Source organism: Rana temporaria, chromosome 12, assembly GCF_905171775.1.
Source record: "Rana temporaria chromosome 12, aRanTem1.1, whole genome shotgun sequence".
In the NCBI taxonomy this organism is placed as follows: Eukaryota; Metazoa; Chordata; class Amphibia; order Anura; family Ranidae; genus Rana; species Rana temporaria.
In genome coordinates, this window is record NC_053500.1 from 39329191 (window position 1) to 39347664 (window position 18474).

Here is an 18474-nt window from a genome sequence, read left to right on the forward strand (position 1 = left end):
GGGCAGGAATCTGTAGGTCATCAGAGGAGGGTGAATATCTCCCCTCCTATAGTCCTGGAGGGCAGGAATCTGCAGGTCATCAGAGGAGGGTGAATATCTCCCCTCCTATAGTCCTGGAGGGCAGGAATCTGTAGGTCATCAGAGGAGGGTGAATATCTCCCCTCCTATAGTCCTGGAGGACAGGAATCTGTAGGTCATCAGAGGAGGGTGAATATCTCCCCTCCTATAGTCCTGGAGGACAGGAATCTGTAGGTCATCAGAGGAGGGTGAATATCTCCCCTCCTATAGTCCTGGAGGACAGGAATCTGTAGGTCATCAGAGGAGGGTGAATATCTCCCCTCCTATAGTCCTGGAGGACAGGAATCTGTAGGTCATCAGAGGAGGGTGAATATCTCCCCTCCTATAGTCCTGATGGACATGAATCTGTAGGTCATCAGAGGAGGGTGAATATCTCCCCTCCTATAGTCCTGGAGGACATGAATCTGCAGGTCATCAGAGGAGGGTGAATATCTCCCCTCCTATAGTCCTGGAGGACAGGAATCTGTAGGTCATCGGAGGAGGGTGAATATCTCCCCTCCTATAGTCCTGGAGGACATGAATCTGCAGGTCATCAGAGGAGGGTGACTATCTCCCCTCCTATAGTCCTGGAGGACAGGAATCTGCAGGTCATCGAAGGAGGGTGAATATCTCCCCTCCTATAGTCCTGGAGGACAGGAATCTGTAGGTCATCAGAGGAGGGTGAATATCTCCCCTCCTATAGTCCTGGAGGGCAGGAATCTGTAGGTCATCAGAGGAGGGTGAATATCTCCCCTCCTATAGTCCTGGAGGACAGGAATCTGTAGGTCATCAGAGGAGGGTGAATATCTCCCCTCCTATAGTCCTGGAGGGCAGGAATCTGTAGGTCATCAGAGGAGGGTGAATATCTCCCCTCCTATAGTCCTGGAGGACAGGAATCTGTAGGTCATCAGAGGAGGGTGAATATCTCCCCTCCTATAGTCCTGGAGGACAGGAATCTGTAGGTCATCAGAGGAGGGTGACTATCTCCCCTCCTATAGTCCTGGAGGACAGGAATCTGAATAGGTTCCCATATGGTGGCTGTAGTCACATTACTGGCGGTAATGCTTACTGCCCTCTGAAAAGTGATCCACAGTGGTTTGCTTTTCAGAGGGCAACATAGCAGCCTCTGACAGATGTTCAGGAGGTGCTACTGCCACCTCCTGATGCCTGTAGCTATGCCATGCCAGTGGCATGTGTGCGACCCTGTCAGGCTGCAATGTTAGAATCCGCGTGGGCCGCAGGAGGCAGAAAAAATGCGGCTCAGCCGCATGTTTTTTTTACCACCTCCCGGCTGCCAGTGAGAAAAAGCCCTTTTTAGATCCGCGTGACCTATGTGATTTAAGATCCGCCGCCGCAAGTTTGAGAGGCAAGTGGGTAATTCACAAAACACTTACCTCCAAACTTGCGGCGGCGGATCGTAAATCCCCTGGCGGAATTCAAATTCCGCGGCTAGGGGGAGTGTACTATTTAAATCAGGCGCGTCCCCGCACCGATTTAAATGCGCATGCGCCGTCCGCGAATTTTCCCGGCGTGCATTGCTCCCAATGACGTCGCTAGGACGTTAGTGGTTTTGGCGTGAGCGTAACTTGCGACGAGCGTGTTTGTGAATGGGCGTACGCAAACGACGTAAAAAAAAAAAAATTTGACGCGGGAACGACGGCTATACTTAACATTGGCTGCGCCTCATAGAAGCAGGGGTAATTATACGCCAGGAAATCGCTTACGTAAACGTCGTAACAACACTGCGTCGGGCCCGCGTACGTTCGTGAATTGGCGTATCTCGCTGATTTACATATTTCTCAGCGTAAATCAGCGAGAACGCGCCCAGCGGCCATTTTTAAATTGCAGTTAAGATTCGATGGTGTAACACAGTTACACCTGTCGGATCTTAGGCATATCTATGCGTAACTGATTCTATGAATCAGGCGCATAGATACGACGGGCCTAAGTCAGAGATACGACGGCGTATCTCTATGTGAATCTGGCCCTTACACCGTCGGATCTTAGGCTGCAATTCTAGGCCGGCCGCTAGGTGGCGATTCCATTGCGGTCGGCGTAGAATATGCAAATGAGTCGTTACGCCGATTCACGAACGTACGCTTGCCCGTCGCAGTAAATTTACGCCGTTTCCGTAAGAGATGTGCGGCGTAAAGATAAAGCTGCCCCCTAGGTGGCCTAGCCAATGTTAAGTATGGCCGCCGTTCCCGCGTCAAAATTTTAAATTTTACGTCGTTTGCGTAAGTCGTCCGTGAATGGCGCTGGACGCCATTTACGTTAACGTCGAAACCAATACGTCCTTGCGGCGTACTTTGGAGCAATGCACGTCGGGAAATTTTAGGGACGGCGCATGCGCAGTACGATCGGCGCGGGAACGCACCTAATTTAAATGATCCACGCCCCCTACCCGGATCATTTGAATTAGGCGGGCTTGCGCCGGGTGGATATACGCTACGCCGCCGCAACTTTACAGGCAAGTGCTTTGTGAATCAAGCACTTGCCCATAAAACTTGTGGCAGTGTAACGTAAATGTAAAACGTTACGCCGCCACAGAGATGCGCCGATTCTACCTGAATCTGGCCCTTGGTGTTTAGCCCCCCCCCCCATCAAGCTGCAAAGGCAGCGTAGACGGGCGCTTACATGCTGCAGGCCTGCGCAAAAAACGATGACTCCTGTCAGTGCACAGACTTGCGGCACCTTGGTGTGCAATTGCGGAATTAAAACAGGCAATAAGGAGGTATCCCATCCCCTTCTCACTGCCTGTCGAACACCTCTGAAAAGTGTTCTGAATGTGGTTCGCTTTTCAGATGTTTAGACGCAAGTAAAAACTTTGCCTAAAAGTCAGAAAAAAAATATAATAATCATTATAACAGTCACAGCAAACCAGCCGTTTTTATCGATAGAAATCTGTTCTGCAATGCACGCGGTTGTGGCACTTCACCTCCTGTTTTACGCTTCTGGAAAGAGATCCAAAACGGTAGATCGCTTTTCAGAGGCGCGGAGGTTTAGACCCAAAAAAATGTAATTTTAAATGAGGATGTTATATTTGAGAGCGAGGAGGCGGGGTTTAGGCACACAGCGACCATTATAGACACTTTCCCTGAGGGACAGAGGTGCTTTTAATTTTATTTTTTATTTTTTTTTATTAATTTTTTATTTGTTTTTTTACTTATTCTATAAAAAAATAAAAAAAAAACACACTGTCCCTTTCATTTTTTTTTTTTTTATAAGTCACAGCAAACCATCCGTTTTTATAGAGGAAAGTCTGTTTTCTTGTATGTCATTAAAGATCAGGAAAGTCCTTGCAGTATTTTTATTTAAAGTTTTTCTGAGTTTTAACTCAGTGATTTTCAGTGGCCCCTTCAGGGAAAGTGTCTATAATGGTCGCTGTGTGCCTAAACCCCGCCTCCTCGCTCTCAATCACTCATTGTCTTGTGGCTGTAGAGTTCAGATTTCACAGCGGAGATCAGGGGGGGGGGGGGGGGGGCTGCCACGTCCCCAGACCTGCAATGACTGCCTGCAAGCAACTTCATCCCCCACTAGTAGTTCTCCTGTGTAATATCCAGACACAGACCTGAGCAATCCCAACCCCCCCTCCCCCCCATACATCTGGACTGCACATTAGAGCTTCGCATTCCAGAGGACACATTTGAGAGAAGAATGGATCGCTTTTATATATATATATATATATATATATATATATATATATATATATGATTTTTTTAAATAAAAATATATTTTATATATATATATATATATATATATGATTTTTTTTAAATATATATATATATATATATATATATATATATGATTTTTTTTAAATAATATATATATATATATATATATATATATATATATATATATATATGTGTGATTTTTTTTTATTGATAGTAAAATAAATTGGTGGCAGATGCATTCTTTTTATGTTGTATGATATATGCACAGCTCTTTATCAAACAGATATATTTTTAGGAAAAATACCCTAAATCGAATTTTAAAACAAATGCAATATTATACACATTTTTTGTGCTATTACCCACAGGGAAGAGAAATATATTTAGAAAATATATATATGACCTACCAGTATATTTACAATATATTGTAAATATTTGTCACTTATTTCATAAATTTGTTCTAATTATATTGGAAATATAGGGCCAGATTCACAAAAGAGATACGACGTTGTATCTCCTGATACGCCATCGTATCTCTGAGATACATTTGTCGTATCTATGCGCCTGATTCATAGAATCAGGTTACGCATAGATAGCCCTAAGATCCGACAGGTGTAATTGACTTACACCGTCGGATCTTAGGCTGCAATTCTAGGCCGGACGCTAGGTGGCGATTCCATTGCGGTCGGCGTAGAATATGCAAATGACTAGTTACGCCGATTCACGAACGTACGCTTTACCCGTCGCTCTAACTTTACGTCGTTTCCGTCGAGATACGCCGCGTAAAACTAAGGATGCCCTCTAGGTGGATTAACCAATGTTAAGTATGGCCGTCGTTCCCGCGTCAAAATTTGAAAATTCACGTCGTTTGCGTAAATCGTCCGTGAATGGCGCTGGACGCCATTTACGTAAACGTCGAAACCAATGACGTCCTTGCGACGTCATTTAGCGCAATGCACGTCGGGTAATTTGACGGACGGAGCATGCGCAGTACGTTCGGCGCGGGAACGCGCCTAATTTAAATGGTGCCCGCCCCATTTGAATTAAGCGGGCTTGCGCCGAGCGGATTTACGCTACGCCGCCGCAAGTTTACAGGTAAGTGCTTTGTGAATCAAGCACTTACGCTGTAAACTTGCGGCGGTGTAACGTAAATGGGATACGTTACGCCGCCACAGCGTAACGTATTTGTATGTGAATGTGGCCCATATTTATTTTCTAATGTGGAATAATATTAAATATAAAAGATGGGGTTGCATCAAGTAAATAGATACCCAACATGGCAAGGCTTAAAACAGCACAAGATGGTGAAATTGAAAAAAACTGCGTTACCCAAAATTCTAGGCGATTTTTTTTTTTTTCTTAATTTTTTATCATTTTAGAGTTGACCATAAGTTTTGGCCCCAGGGTGATAATGTTCACGGCGGTACCTCACATGTGTGGTGTGAACCCCCTTACATTTGCGTGCGTGACCTACGTATGCTTTTGCTTAAGCGCGCAAGCACAGAGGGACAGAGGCGCTTTACATTTTTTATTTGTTTTTGTAATTATTTATTCTGTACATTTTTTAAAAAAAATTACACTGTCCCTTTCATTTTTATTTTTTTATCACTTTTATTCCTATCACAAGAAATGTAAACATCCCTCCTCTACCCTAGAAAGCATGAGATAAAAAAAAAAGAAAAAAGAAAAGGGCAGTGTTTACATCTGCCCTAACAGGAGGTAACGTAATGCCACAGCAAATAGAAATAGGGCATGACAGGTCCTCTTTATTTAGATATCTGGGGTCTATTAGATCCCAGATCCCTCTTCTACCCTAGAAAGCATGAGATAAAAAATAAATAAAAATCTTATGCTCCCCCACAAAAAGGCAATGGGCTAGATTCAGAAAGAATTTACGCCGGCGTATCTATTGATACGCCACATAAATTCAAATCTGCGCTGGCGTATCTTCTTTCTGTATTCAGAAAGCAAGATACGCCGAAATTTGCCTAAGATCCGACTGGCGTAAGTCTCTTACGCCGTTGTATCTTAGTTGCATATTCACGCTGGCCGCTAGGTGGCGCTTCCGTTGATTTCAGCGTAGAATATGCAAATGAGCTGGATACGCCGATTCAGAAACGTACGTGCGCCCGGCGGAATTTTTTACGTAGTTTGCGTAAGGATTTTTCCGGCGTATCGTTGCTCCTGCTATATGAGGAGCAACCAATGTTAAGTATGGACGTCAGGCCAGCGTCGAATTTTGCGTCGTTTACGTCATTTGCGTAAGTCGTTCGCGAATAGGGCTTTGCGTAAATTACGTCCACGTCGAAAGCATTGACGATTTGCGGCGTAATTTCGAACATGCGAACTGGGATTCTTTCATGAATGGCGCATGCGCCGTTCGTTAGAGACGTCATTTACGTGGGGCCATGTTTTATTAACATAAAACACGCCCACCTCTTCAGAATTTGAATTTGGCGCGCTTACGCCAGCAGATGTATGCTACGCCGCCATAACTTAGGGCGCAGATTCTTTGTGAATCCAGTCCCAGCCTCACTAAGTTACAGCGGCATAGCGTATCTCAGATACGCTACGCCCGCACAAACTTACGGCGGGCTTTATGAATCTAGCCCAGTGTTTACATCTGCCCTAACCGGTGGTAACGTAATGCCATCGCTTCTGGCCTCCTAAATCAGAGGTCTCCAAACTTTCTGAACAAGGGGCCAGTTTACTGACCTTCAGACTTTGAGGGGGCCAGACTGTGGCCATTGGGAGTAGAAAATGCCCTGGCATCAATGGGAGTAAAGAATTCCCCCGTTATTGGTATTAGTGGGAGGAATATTGCCCCATTGTTGGTATTAGGGGAAGAAATCATGCCCCATCATTGGTGTCAGTGGAAGAAATTGTACCCCATCGTTGATGTCAGTGGAAAGAATAGAGCCCCATTGTTGGTATCAGGGGAAGGAATGGTGCCCCATAATTGGTGTCAGTGGGAGGAATGGTGCCGCATTGTTGAATATCAGGGCAGAAATAGTGCCCCATCATTCGTTTCAGTGGTAAGCATAGTGCCCCTTTGTTAATACCAGGGCAAGAAATAATGCCCCATCATTGGTGTCAGTGGGAAGAATAGTGCCGCATTGCTGATATTAGGGCAAGACTAGTGTGCCATCATTGGTGTCTGTGGGAAGAATAGTGCCGCATTGCTGATATTAGGGCAAGGACTAGTGTGCCATCATTGGTGTCTGTGGGAAGAATAGCACCCTGCAGTTGGTGCCAGTGAATAGTGCCCTATCATGTGTGTCAGTGGGAAGAATAGTGGACCATTGTTGTGTTAGTGGTAGGAATATTGCACTATTATTGGTATCAGTGGCAGGAATTATGCCCCATTGTTGGTGTAGAAGGAATAATGCCTGGTATCAGTGAGAAGAATAGTGTCTCAAGGGCCTAATAAAGGCAAGCAAAGGACCACATCAGGCCCCCGGGCCACAGTTTGGAGACCACTGTCCTAGACCATAGAGATGGCCTTCTGGTCCTCCAACAGCTCTATGGTACCCCGGATCAGATACTGGGATTCCCAATCACAATTCCCAAAAAGGAAAAAAAAAACCTAGGGCTAGATTCAGAAAGAATTTACGCCGGCGTATCTATAGATACGCCGCGTAAATTCAAAGCTGCGCCGGCGTATCTTCTTTCTGTATTCAGAAAGCACGATACGCCGAAATTAGGCTAAGATCTGACTGGCGTAAGTCTCCTACGTCGTCGTATCTTAGGGTGCATATTTACGCTGGCCGCTAGGTGGCGCTTCTGTCGATTTCAGCGTAGAATATGTAAATGAGCTGGATACGCCGATTCAGAAACGTACGTGCGCCCGGCGGATTTTTTTACGTCGTTTGCGTGAGGATTTTTCCTGCGTAACGTTACTCCTGCTATATGAGGCATAGCCAATGTTAAGTATGGACGGCGTTCCTGCGTCAAATTTTTAAAATTTTACTTCGTTTGCGTAAGTCGTTTGCGAATAGGGCTTTGCGTAAATTACGTTCACGTCGAAAGCATTGACTATTTGCGACGTGATTAGGAGCATGCGCACTGGGATACGTTCACGGACGGCGCATGCGCCGTTCGTTAGAGACGTCATTTTTGTGGGGTCAGGTTTTATTTACATAAAACACGCCCACCTCTTCTCAATTTGAATTTGGCGCGCTTACGCCGACAGATTTACGCTACGCCGCTGTAACTTAGGGCGCTGGTTCTTTGTGAATCCAGCCCCAGCCTCACTAAGTTACGGCGGCGTAGCGTATCTCAGATACGCTACGCCCGCACAAACTTACGGCAGGCTTTCTGAATCTAGCCCCTACTGTGTAAACTGATTAGATTGTAAGCTCTAACGAGCAGGGCCCTCTGATTCCTCCTGTATTGTACTTGAGGGAAATGCCCTCACACCCCTACATGGAACCCATGTGCACACCGGGTGGCTGAAAATGACTGTTGTGTAGGGATCAGTAGCCAGTGTGAATGAGGCCTACATTTTGCCCCTCCCTGTCTATGTCAGCTGACTCACTATGAACCACACACTTGATTTTCCTGGGCTTATACCTGCATTGTTTAGGTTGGTGACAGGGTCTCTTTATGGAGGAAATAACATCATGCCATGTCTTCTAGATCAATGAGCTGGAGAAAGCGGTGTCGGCTGCGCATACCTTTCTGCAGAAGAACCCCACCCATGAGATGACGCTGCGGTACATGAATTACTACAAGACCCTGCTGGAAGTAGAGGAATTCCTCATCGATTTAGAGGCTCAGCCCTTCGAGGTGAGTCTGCTATACGTCTTTTAGATACGGCAGAATTCTTTAGAGCCGCGTAATCTGATTTACGTTACGCCGCCGCAATTTTGTGAGGCAAGTGCTGTATTCAGAAAGCACTTACCTCAAAACTTGCGGCGGCGTATCGTAAATCCCCCGGCGGAATTCAAATTCCGCGGCTAGGGGGAGTGTAGTATTTAAATCAGGCGCGTCCCCACGCCGTTTTAAATGCGCATGCGCCGTCCGCGAATTTTCCCGGCGTGCATTGCTCCTAATGACGTCGCTAGGACGTCATTGGTTTTGGCGTGAGCGGAAATTACGTCCATCCGTATCCGCAAACGATGTACAAATTCAAAACTCGGTGCGGGAATGACGGCCATACTTAACATAGGATACGCCTCACATAGCAGGGGTAAGTATACGCCGGGAAAAGCCGAACGCAAGCAACGTAAAAAAAAAGTGAGGGGCGGGCGTTCGTTTCTGAATCAGCGTAAATGCTCATTAGCATATTCGATGCGTAAAAGACACGAAAGCGCCACCTAGCGGCCGGCCTGGAATTGCAGCCTAAGATCCGACGGTGTAACACCTGGCGGATCTTAGGCATATCTATGCGTAACTGATTATATGAATCAGTCGCATAGATACGACCGGCCGGCCTTAGAGATACGACGGCGTATCAGGAGATACGCCGTCGTATCTCCTATCTGAATCCGGGCCAGTGAAAGGAAAAATAATTTGATCCCCTGCTGATTTTGTACGTTTGCCCACCGACAAAGAAATTATTAGTCTATAATTTTAATGGTAGGTTTTAACAGTGAGAGACAGAATAACAATTGGAGAAAAACCAATGTAGCACCAATATTTAACCACTTCCTGCCCGGTCAATAACAGATTGACGTCCGGGAAGTGGTTTTGAAATCCTGACTGGACGTCTATTGACGTTCTACAGGATTTCATGCCTGGGCGTGGAGCCGATCGGCGGCTCTCCTGACAGGGGGGGGTTCGCGCTGATTGTTTATCGGCGCAGCCCCTCCTCGGACCGCCACACTGGACCACCAGGGAAGCCCACACTAGACCACCAGGGAAGGGCAAAATAAAAAAGGGCAGTAAAAAAAAAAAAAAAGATGCCAATCAGTGCCCACAAATGGGCACTGACTGGCAACATGGATCCATCAGTGCCACCCCACAGTGTCCATCAGTGCCACCCCACAGTGCCTATCCATGCCCAGTGCCCACCTATCAGTGCCCATCTGTGCCACCCATAAGTACCCATCAGTGCCACCCATAAGTGCTGCCTATGAGTGCCAATCTGTGCCGCCTATGAGTGCCCATCAGTGCCGCCTTTGAGTGTCCATCAGTGCCGCATACCAGCGCCACCCATCAGTGCCACCTCATCGGTGCCCATCAGTACTACCTCATCGATGTCCTTCAGTGCCGCCATATCAGTGCCCGTAATTGAAAGAGAAAACTTAGGGGGTAATCCACAAAAGGGATACGCTGGCGTATCTAATGATACGCCATCGTATCCAAGTTTCTATCTTTGGAACTGATCCACAGAATCAGTTTCCAAGAGATAGACAGAAGATCCGACATGTGTAATTGAATTACACTGTCGGATCTTAAGGATGCAATTCTAGGGCGGCCGCTAGGTGGCGAGGCCATTGCGACCAGCCTAGAATATGCAAATGAACACTTACGGCGATCCACGAACGTTCCGACGGGCCCATCGCGCTAATTCTACGTTTACGTCGAGTTACGCCGTGTAAAAATAGGGCTGAGTCCTATTTGACTAAGCCCTATTAAGTATGGCCGTCGTTCCCGCGTCGAAAATTCAAACTCTACGTCGTTTGCGTAAGACGTCCGTGAATGGCGCTGGACGCCATCTAAGCAAATGACGTCGGAGCGACGTCTGTTAGCGCAATGCACGTCGGGTAAGTTACCCGACGGAGCATGCGCAGTACGTCCGGCGCGGGAGCGCGCCTAATTTAAATGGGACTCGCCCATTTGAATTGGCCCGCCTTGCGCCGGACAGATTTAAGTTACACCGCCGCAAATTTCCAGGTAAGTGCTTTGTGGATCGGCACCTAACTTGGCAACTTTGCGGCAGTGTAACTTAAATGGAAAAAGTTACGTAGCGCTGGCTGGCTGTGGATCTGGCCCTTACTTATTTACAAAAAAATTAACAGAAAAAAATAAAAACTTAATTTTTTTTCAAAATTTTCAGTCTTTTTTTTAGTTGTTGCGCAAAAGAAAGCTCTATTTGTGGGGAAAAAAGGACGCCAATTTTGTTTGGGTACAGTGTAGCATGACTTTGCAATTGCCATTCAAAGTGCGACAGCGCTGAAAGCTGAAAATTGGCTTGGGCGGGAAGGTGCGTAAGTGCCTGGTATGGAAGTGGTTAAAAAGGGCGAATCCGCCGCAGAGACCACTTTTATCTGAAAGGTGATTGCCCGCTGAAGAAGATGATAACGGGGTTATGGTAGCTAGCTGCTGGCATAACAACGATAACCCTCTTCATAATGCCGACGTATAACGACGGCGGGCGGTCCAGAAGTGGTTAAAATGCGAATCCATTTATAACTGTTTGGAAATGTGTTTTTTTTTGGATATTTTTGTTGTTATTCTGTCTCTCACTGTAAAATAAACCTACCAAAATGATAAACCGGTCATTTCTTTGTCAGTGGGCAAACAAAATCAGCAGAGGATCAAATACTTTTTCCCCTCGCTGTAGGCACAGATAATTTCATGGCTGAGACTAAAATAAAGCATGTAATGACAACACAAATAGGTAGATTCAGTAACATTGACCTAACTTTGCGGCGGCAAAGCTTAAGGAATTTAAGCTACGCCGCCGTAAGTTAGCGAGGCAAGTACATGATTCTCAATGTACTTGCCTGCTAATATACGGCGGCCTAGACTAAAGCAGGCGGGCGTAAGGGCGGCGGATTCAAATGTCTTGGAGGGGGGCGTGTTGTATGGAAATGAGGCTTGACCTCACGTTTTTGACGTTTTGTTGTTACTGCGCATGCGCCGGGCGCTTACATTTCCCAGTGTGCATTGCGGCTAAGTACGCCGTACGGGCCTATTGATTTCGACGTGGACGTAAACGACGTAAATCCCGATTCGCGGATGACTTACGCAAACGACGTAAAAAAGTTGAATCTCGCGACGTCAACGGCGGCCATACTTTAACATTGTTATTCCACCTAATAGATGGAATAACTTTAGGCCTGCTAATGCCTTACGAAAACGGCGTAAATCGACTGCGGCGACCGGGCGTACGTTCGTGAATCGGCGTAAAAAATCATTTACATATTCTACGCCGACCTCAATGGAAGCGCTACCTAGCGGCCATCCAAAATATTGCAATCTAAGATAGGACGGCGCAAGCCGTCGTATCTTAGATATGTTTAAGCGTATCTCTGTTTGAGAATACGCTTAAACATACGTCGGCGTAGATTCTGAGTTAGGTCGACTTATCTACTGATAAGCCGGTTTAACTCTACCTGAATCTACCTAAAAGATTTTATTTAAAAATGTCATCTGCAGGTCAATGAGGGGGGGCCAGGGAAGACAAAATATAAAATATAAAAAAATAAAAAATACATAAAATAAATATAAAATACTGTACCTGTTCGCAGAGCATATTTGTGAAGGCGGTAAAGTCGTACAACGCTGGAGACTTCAGGCGCAGCACAGAGGAGATGGAGCAGGCTTTGCCTCTGTATTACAAAGCGTACAACAACTGCCTGACAGGCTGCGAGGGGGTTTATGAAATGAAGGAATTTAAAGACTTCTATCCAGCCGTTGCAGGTAATGTGTCATTTTTGTTTTTTTACATCACTGCTGCTCAATGTACAGTGCCTTGAAAAAGTATTCATACCCCTTGAAATCTTCTTCCACATTTTGTCATATTACAACCAAAAACGTAAATGTGTTTTATTGGGATTATATGTGATAGACCATGGGTCCCTAAATTACGGCCCGCAGGCCACATCCAGCCCACTGAGATGTTTTTTTCCGGCCCGTAGCTTGAATCAGTTTCTGCGCAAGGAACTGTGCTGCATACTTACCCCTGACAGTATACAGTGCAGGTTCTGCAGCCCAACGATGCCTGCCCAACCCAGTGCCTCACTAAGTCATTGATTGCTAGGACCTGCTTCACCTCCCAGCTTTCGCCTCACTGTTGGCATCAGTCCTTTACCGATGTCATTTTGCCTACAATGTGCCTCTGTAACTGCCAGGTGGGACCCGGGAGGTGCAGTAGCACAGCACCGAAGCCAGACACAGATGGAAGTGGGACACAAACGTGACTGCTGGTGCTGTTGGGGGGGGGGACAAATGTGGAGAGGTGGCTCTGATGAGGGACACAAATGGGAAAGGGAGCGCTCTATGGGGGACACAATTGTGCAGGAGTCTCTGATGGGGACATAAATGTGCAGCGGGGGTCTGATGGGGAAACAAATATGCAGGGGATTCTTATGGGAACACAAATATGCAGGGGGCTCTGAAGGGGACACAAATATGCAGGCAGGCTCTGATGGGGACACAAATTGCGGCGGGGGGTTTGATGGAGACACAAATGTGCGGTTGGGGTCTGATGGGGACACAGTGTGTGGGGGGGCTCTAATGGTGACACAAATGCGTTCGGGGGGGCTCTGATGGGGACACAAATATGCAGGGAGTTTCTTATGGGGAAACAAATATGCAGGGGGCTCTGAAGGGGACACCAATATGTGAGTGGGATCTGATGAGGACACACATTTTGGTGGGGGTTTGATGGGGACACAAATTTGTGGCAGGGGTCTGATGACTCTTATGGTGACACAAATGTGTTCAGGGGGGCTCTGATTGGGACATAAATATGCAGGGGGTTCTTATGGGGACACAAATATGCAAGGGGCTCTAATGGGGACAAAGATATGCAGGGGGTTCTGATGAGGACACAAATATGCAGGGAAGGCTCTGATAGGGACACAAATATGTAGTAGGGGGGGTTCTGATGAGGACACAAATATGCAGGGGGGCTCTGATGAGGACACTTGTGCCGCAGGGGGGGTCTGATGGGGACGAAATGTATGGAGGTGTGTGTGTGTGTGACGGTAACACAGATGTAAGGCCCTGTGCACTCTAGAAGTTTACAGATGCAGGTGCGCCATCAAGCTCTACTGCCAGCAGCCTGTCCAATTATTTTCTGTTCTGCTGCAGATTCATTTATAAATAACCATTTATTTTTTTGGCCCGCGAATGTGAAAAATACACAATGTGGCCCTCAAAGTAAAAAGTTTGGAGATCCCTGGTGTATACCAATAGTAGAGTACTAATAGGCATGTACTATTGTGTACATAATAGCAATAATAAATTGGTCTTTGTTATAGCTATGTAAATGCTTTAGACCAGGGGTCTCCAAACTGCGGCCCGAGGGCCATATTCGGCCCTTTGCTAGCCTTTATCCGGCCCTCTGGTACTATCCCTCTCACTTATATGAGGTACTATTCCTTCCACTGACACCAACAAGGAGGCATTTCTTCCACTGATACCAATGATGGGATACTATTCCTCCTACTAATAGGGGTACTACTCCTCCTCTTACTGACCACCAACCCTGAGGCCATATTTATTCTCACTCATGCCAAGCCCAGGACATTTTCTGCCCCCACTGGCCACAGTCTGGCCCTTCTAAAGTCTGAAAGACAATAAACTGACCCTTCGATTGAAAAGTTTTGCGACCCCTGCTTTAGACCAACACAAAGTGGCACATAATTGTGAAGTGGAAGGAAAATGTTAATTGAGCCCGCCTGAGTCAATACTTTGTAGAATCACCTTTCACTGCAATTACAGCTGCAAGTCTTTTTGGGGATGTCTCTACCAACTTTGCACGTCTAGAGAGGGACATTTTTGCCCATTCTTCTTTGCAAAATAGCCCAAACTCTGTCAGATTGGATGGAGAGCGTCCTGTGAACAGAAATGTTCAAGTCTTGCCACAGATTCTCAATTGGATTTAGGTCTGGACTTTGACTGGGCCATTCTAACACATGAATATGCTTTGATCTAAACTATTCCATTGTAGCTCTGGCTGTATGTTTAGGGTCTTTTTCTTGCTGGAAGGTGAAACTCTGCCCCAGTCTCTTTTGCACACTCTAACAGGTTTTCTTCTAAGATTGCCCTGTATTTGACTCCATCCACCTTCCCATCAACTCTGACCAGCTTCCCTGTCCATGCTGAAGAAAAGTATCCCCACAACATGATGCTGCCACCACCATGTTTCACGGTGGGGATGGTGTGTTCAGAGTGTTGTGCAGTGTTAGTTTTCCACCACACATAGAGCTAGATTCACGTACCTCGGCGCATAGTTTTGCCGGTGTAGCGTATCGAATATACACTACGTCGACGGCGCAAAGAGAGCCCAGAGCAGTATTCACAAAGCCCTCGCCCCGTACGTTGTAGCGGCGTAGCGTAATATGGTTGGCGTAAGCCCGCCTAATTCAAAGTAGGCTGGTAGTGGGCGTGTTGTATTGTAATGAATCGTGACCCCATGTAAATTAAGCGACGTACGAGCGGCGCATGGGCGGGCATGCTCAGAATCACATCGCATATACTCCCTAAGATACGTCGGCTCAATGCTTTCGACATGAACATAGCCTACGCACAGCCCCATTCATGTACAACTTACGTAAACTACGTAAAATTTGACGGCTGTTCCGACGTCCATACCTTTGCATGGGTAGCGCCACCTATACCAGGGATAACTTTACGACGGATGTACGCCTTACGTAAACGGCGTAGATTACAGCGACGGGCGCAAGTACGTTCGTGAATAGGCGTATGTAGGTAATTTACATATACAATGGAAGCGCCCCTTGCGGCCAGCGTAAATATGCGCCCAAGATCCGACGGTGTAGGAGACTTGCATCGGTCGAATGGAGGCCAAATTCAGGCGTATCTAGTTAAAAGAATAGGGCGCATAGATACGACGGCACATTTGTTCACTTACGCTGCGTATCTGTAGATACGCCAGCGTAAGTGTTCTGTGAATCTAGCCCATTGTGTTTTTCTTTTAGGCCTAAAAAGGTGCTCTGGTCAGATGAGACCAAACTAAAAAGTATAAGCCGAGGGGGGGAATTTTCAGCACACAAAACAGTGCTGAAAAATTCGGCTTATACTCGAGTATATACGATAACACAGCGAAAAGCAATTTCTAAAGATTAGAAGATAACATCCAAGCTACTACTTAAAACTGGTGCAGTGGGTAAGGCCGATGGTCGATGGTGGTCCATTATTGATCTATGAAATGTGTGTCTTTGTTCTCCTCTTTCTTTCAGATCATCTAACTGACGTCCTAGAATGTAAAGTGCAGTGTGAGCTTAACCTGACTCCAAATGTTGGAGGATATTTGGTTCAGAAGTTTGTGGCCACCATGTACCACTATCTGCAGTTTGCATATTACAAACGTAAGTAATGACGACCGACCGCTCGCTGTGAGAAAGGCTAAAGCTGGCCATGGATGGATGATGAGTAATTCGGTATTTAGGAAGAACACCGTCATATTCAAGTCCAAACACAAGTTATTTCCAATGGTAAAATGTTCCCAAAGCCAACCCATGTTTCAGAGGGGGAGATACAACCCCTGAAATGCGTTGGCTTTCAGAACATAACAGATTATAGCGCACACATGCAAAAATGACATTTATCCTGCAAGGCTAGTTAAAAACACCTGAACATATAAAAAATATGGGGGTTCGGTCACACTATATGGTCATATTGCTAAGCCCACTTAATGCGACAAAGTACCCCCAATTAGTGGGTCCTAACCTGTTAATAGAATGAAAGAACCTAATGTCTCAACCTTGGGAGATAAAGTCCTCTATGTGGGAAAACTGAAGGGATTCTTCCTATACACTGGTGGCCACTAATGTGAGGTAATGAAGAGGGGGAGGGGTGCTCCAGCCCAAGAGACCTGGTCAGAGTCTATACAAAAACATACTTGGGGGGCACACCCTAAAAATGCTATACATCTTAGATGTATAGCATTTTTAGGGTGTGCCCCCCAAGTATGTTTTTGTATTTTACCATTGCAAACTACTTGTGTTTGGACTTGAATATTACGTTGTGGCACTTCAATTCCTAATTACTCATCACTACCACAACCCAAGGTGATTATGGAAGCGCTATGGTGCGTAGAAGCAGTCGGCCTAACATTTAGATACTCTACATTTACACCTTTAGGGTGCGCCTGATCAGCAAATTTTGCATTGCGCGACAACCCATTGACTTGAATGGGCTGACTGTCATGTGACAAACACAACAAAGTACAATTTTTTGGCACTGAGCCAAGCACGTTTGGACGATGTACGTCTGCAGAAGGGCTCATACAGGCAATTGGGCGTACCTGTACTTCACTTTGAATTTTCCTACGTGTGCGTCCTTCAGACTCATGGACACCAGTGTCCCGCGATCGTGACACGGCTGCAGAAAGGGGAGATGCCTATGTAAACAAGCCATTTGCCTGTTCTGCCTAGTGACGTGACACTGATCTACTGCTCCCTGTCATCGGGAGAAGGGATCTCTGTCATGTCAATGGTAACCCATCCCCCTACAGTTAGAATTACTCCCTAGGACACACTTAACCCCTTGATCATCCACTAGTGTTTAACCCCTTTCCTGCCAGTGTAATTTACACAGTAATCAGTGCATTTTTATAGCAGTGATCGCTGTATAAATGACAATGGTCCCAAAAGAGTGTCCGATGTGTCCGCCATAATGTCGCAGTCCTGATACCAGATCACCGCCATTACTATTAAAAAAAAAAAAAAAAAAAATGCCATAAAACTATCCCCTATTTTGTAGGCGCTATACCTTTTGCGCAAACCAATCTTATTGGGATTTTTTTACCAAAAATATGTAGAAGAATACATATCGGCCTAAACCGAGGAAAACTTTTTTGAATTTTTTTTAGTGGATATTGGGAGATTTTGCACTCTCCAGTTTTAGTAAATCAATCTGAAAGAGTCACGTCAGCTCCTCAGATACAGATGTAGGGCTTGCATGAGCTCATAGGGCTGAATCGCATGATGCAGAGAGCAGCCCCCCATTATTAAATGACACTGATATCTGCAGAATTTGTGATCTGCCCAGGAAAAAGCGATCCTGTGATGTCACTGGACCAAAGACCTCAGGAAGAAAGGTATAGATATATATTTTTTTTGTAAAGGGTAGATTTAGAGATGAGTCTAAATCTCACTTGCCTCTGAGGCCCAATCCGCGTTTGGATCGTGCACCAGAGGCTACTAACAGGCGATGAGGAAACAATGCAATGCCTCATCACCACCTCTTTTAACCCTCGACCTTTTTGTCGACAAACATGCCACAACAGCATGCATTGCGTGCGGTTGCGGGGCGCTTGCGGCGTTTCCCCATTGAGTTAATTGTGTAGCGTTCCACCAATCTCCACAGGTCGGGTCAATTTTGCTGCGGCCCCGAAGCATCGCAGGCACACAATGTAAACATCCCTACCCACTGTCTATTGCAGCTTGGGTGGGGTGCAAAAAAAATGGGCGGTTAAGCCACATTTACCCCCACCGCCAAAGGGTGCTAGGGGTGCTTCACAAGGGGGTGGGGGCCGGAAGGAGTAGAGGCCCTGAGATCAGAATTGTGTTTTAACCCTTTTGCTGCCACCGACATATAAACTACATCAGAGGCAGTGTGGGGGTTTACACACATTCCGAGCGGTTGCAGCCACCAGGAGTGTGTAAATTTGTCAAGCCAGATTTTCAAACTGCTCCTTCCAATCTAGATCAAATTTCTTGTCACTACCTTCAAAAACAGATGTCGATTTGATCCCACTATTGAGTAGAAAATCGATCCGACGTTCTTTTCAACAAAATTCTACTAGCGTACGGCTAGATTAACAGTACCTTGAATTTAGAGAATATTCCTTTTAATGCTCATTTCATGTTAAGACCCCACG

At 46.1% G+C, this 18474-nt stretch overlaps 1 protein-coding gene across 1 annotated transcript in view; it reads left to right on the top strand.

Moving 5' to 3' along the window:
• The window catches only part of P3H4 (prolyl 3-hydroxylase family member 4 (inactive)), a 36809-nt gene that overhangs the window by 4511 nt on the left and 13824 nt on the right, over positions 1 to 18474 (top strand). The window contains exons 2-4 of the mRNA XM_040331797.1: positions 8367 to 8516; positions 12149 to 12320; positions 15830 to 15958. Of these exons, the coding sequence (XP_040187731.1) occupies positions 8367 to 8516; positions 12149 to 12320; positions 15830 to 15958 (451 nt within the window). The remainder of the gene's footprint in view (positions 1 to 8366; positions 8517 to 12148; positions 12321 to 15829; positions 15959 to 18474) is intronic.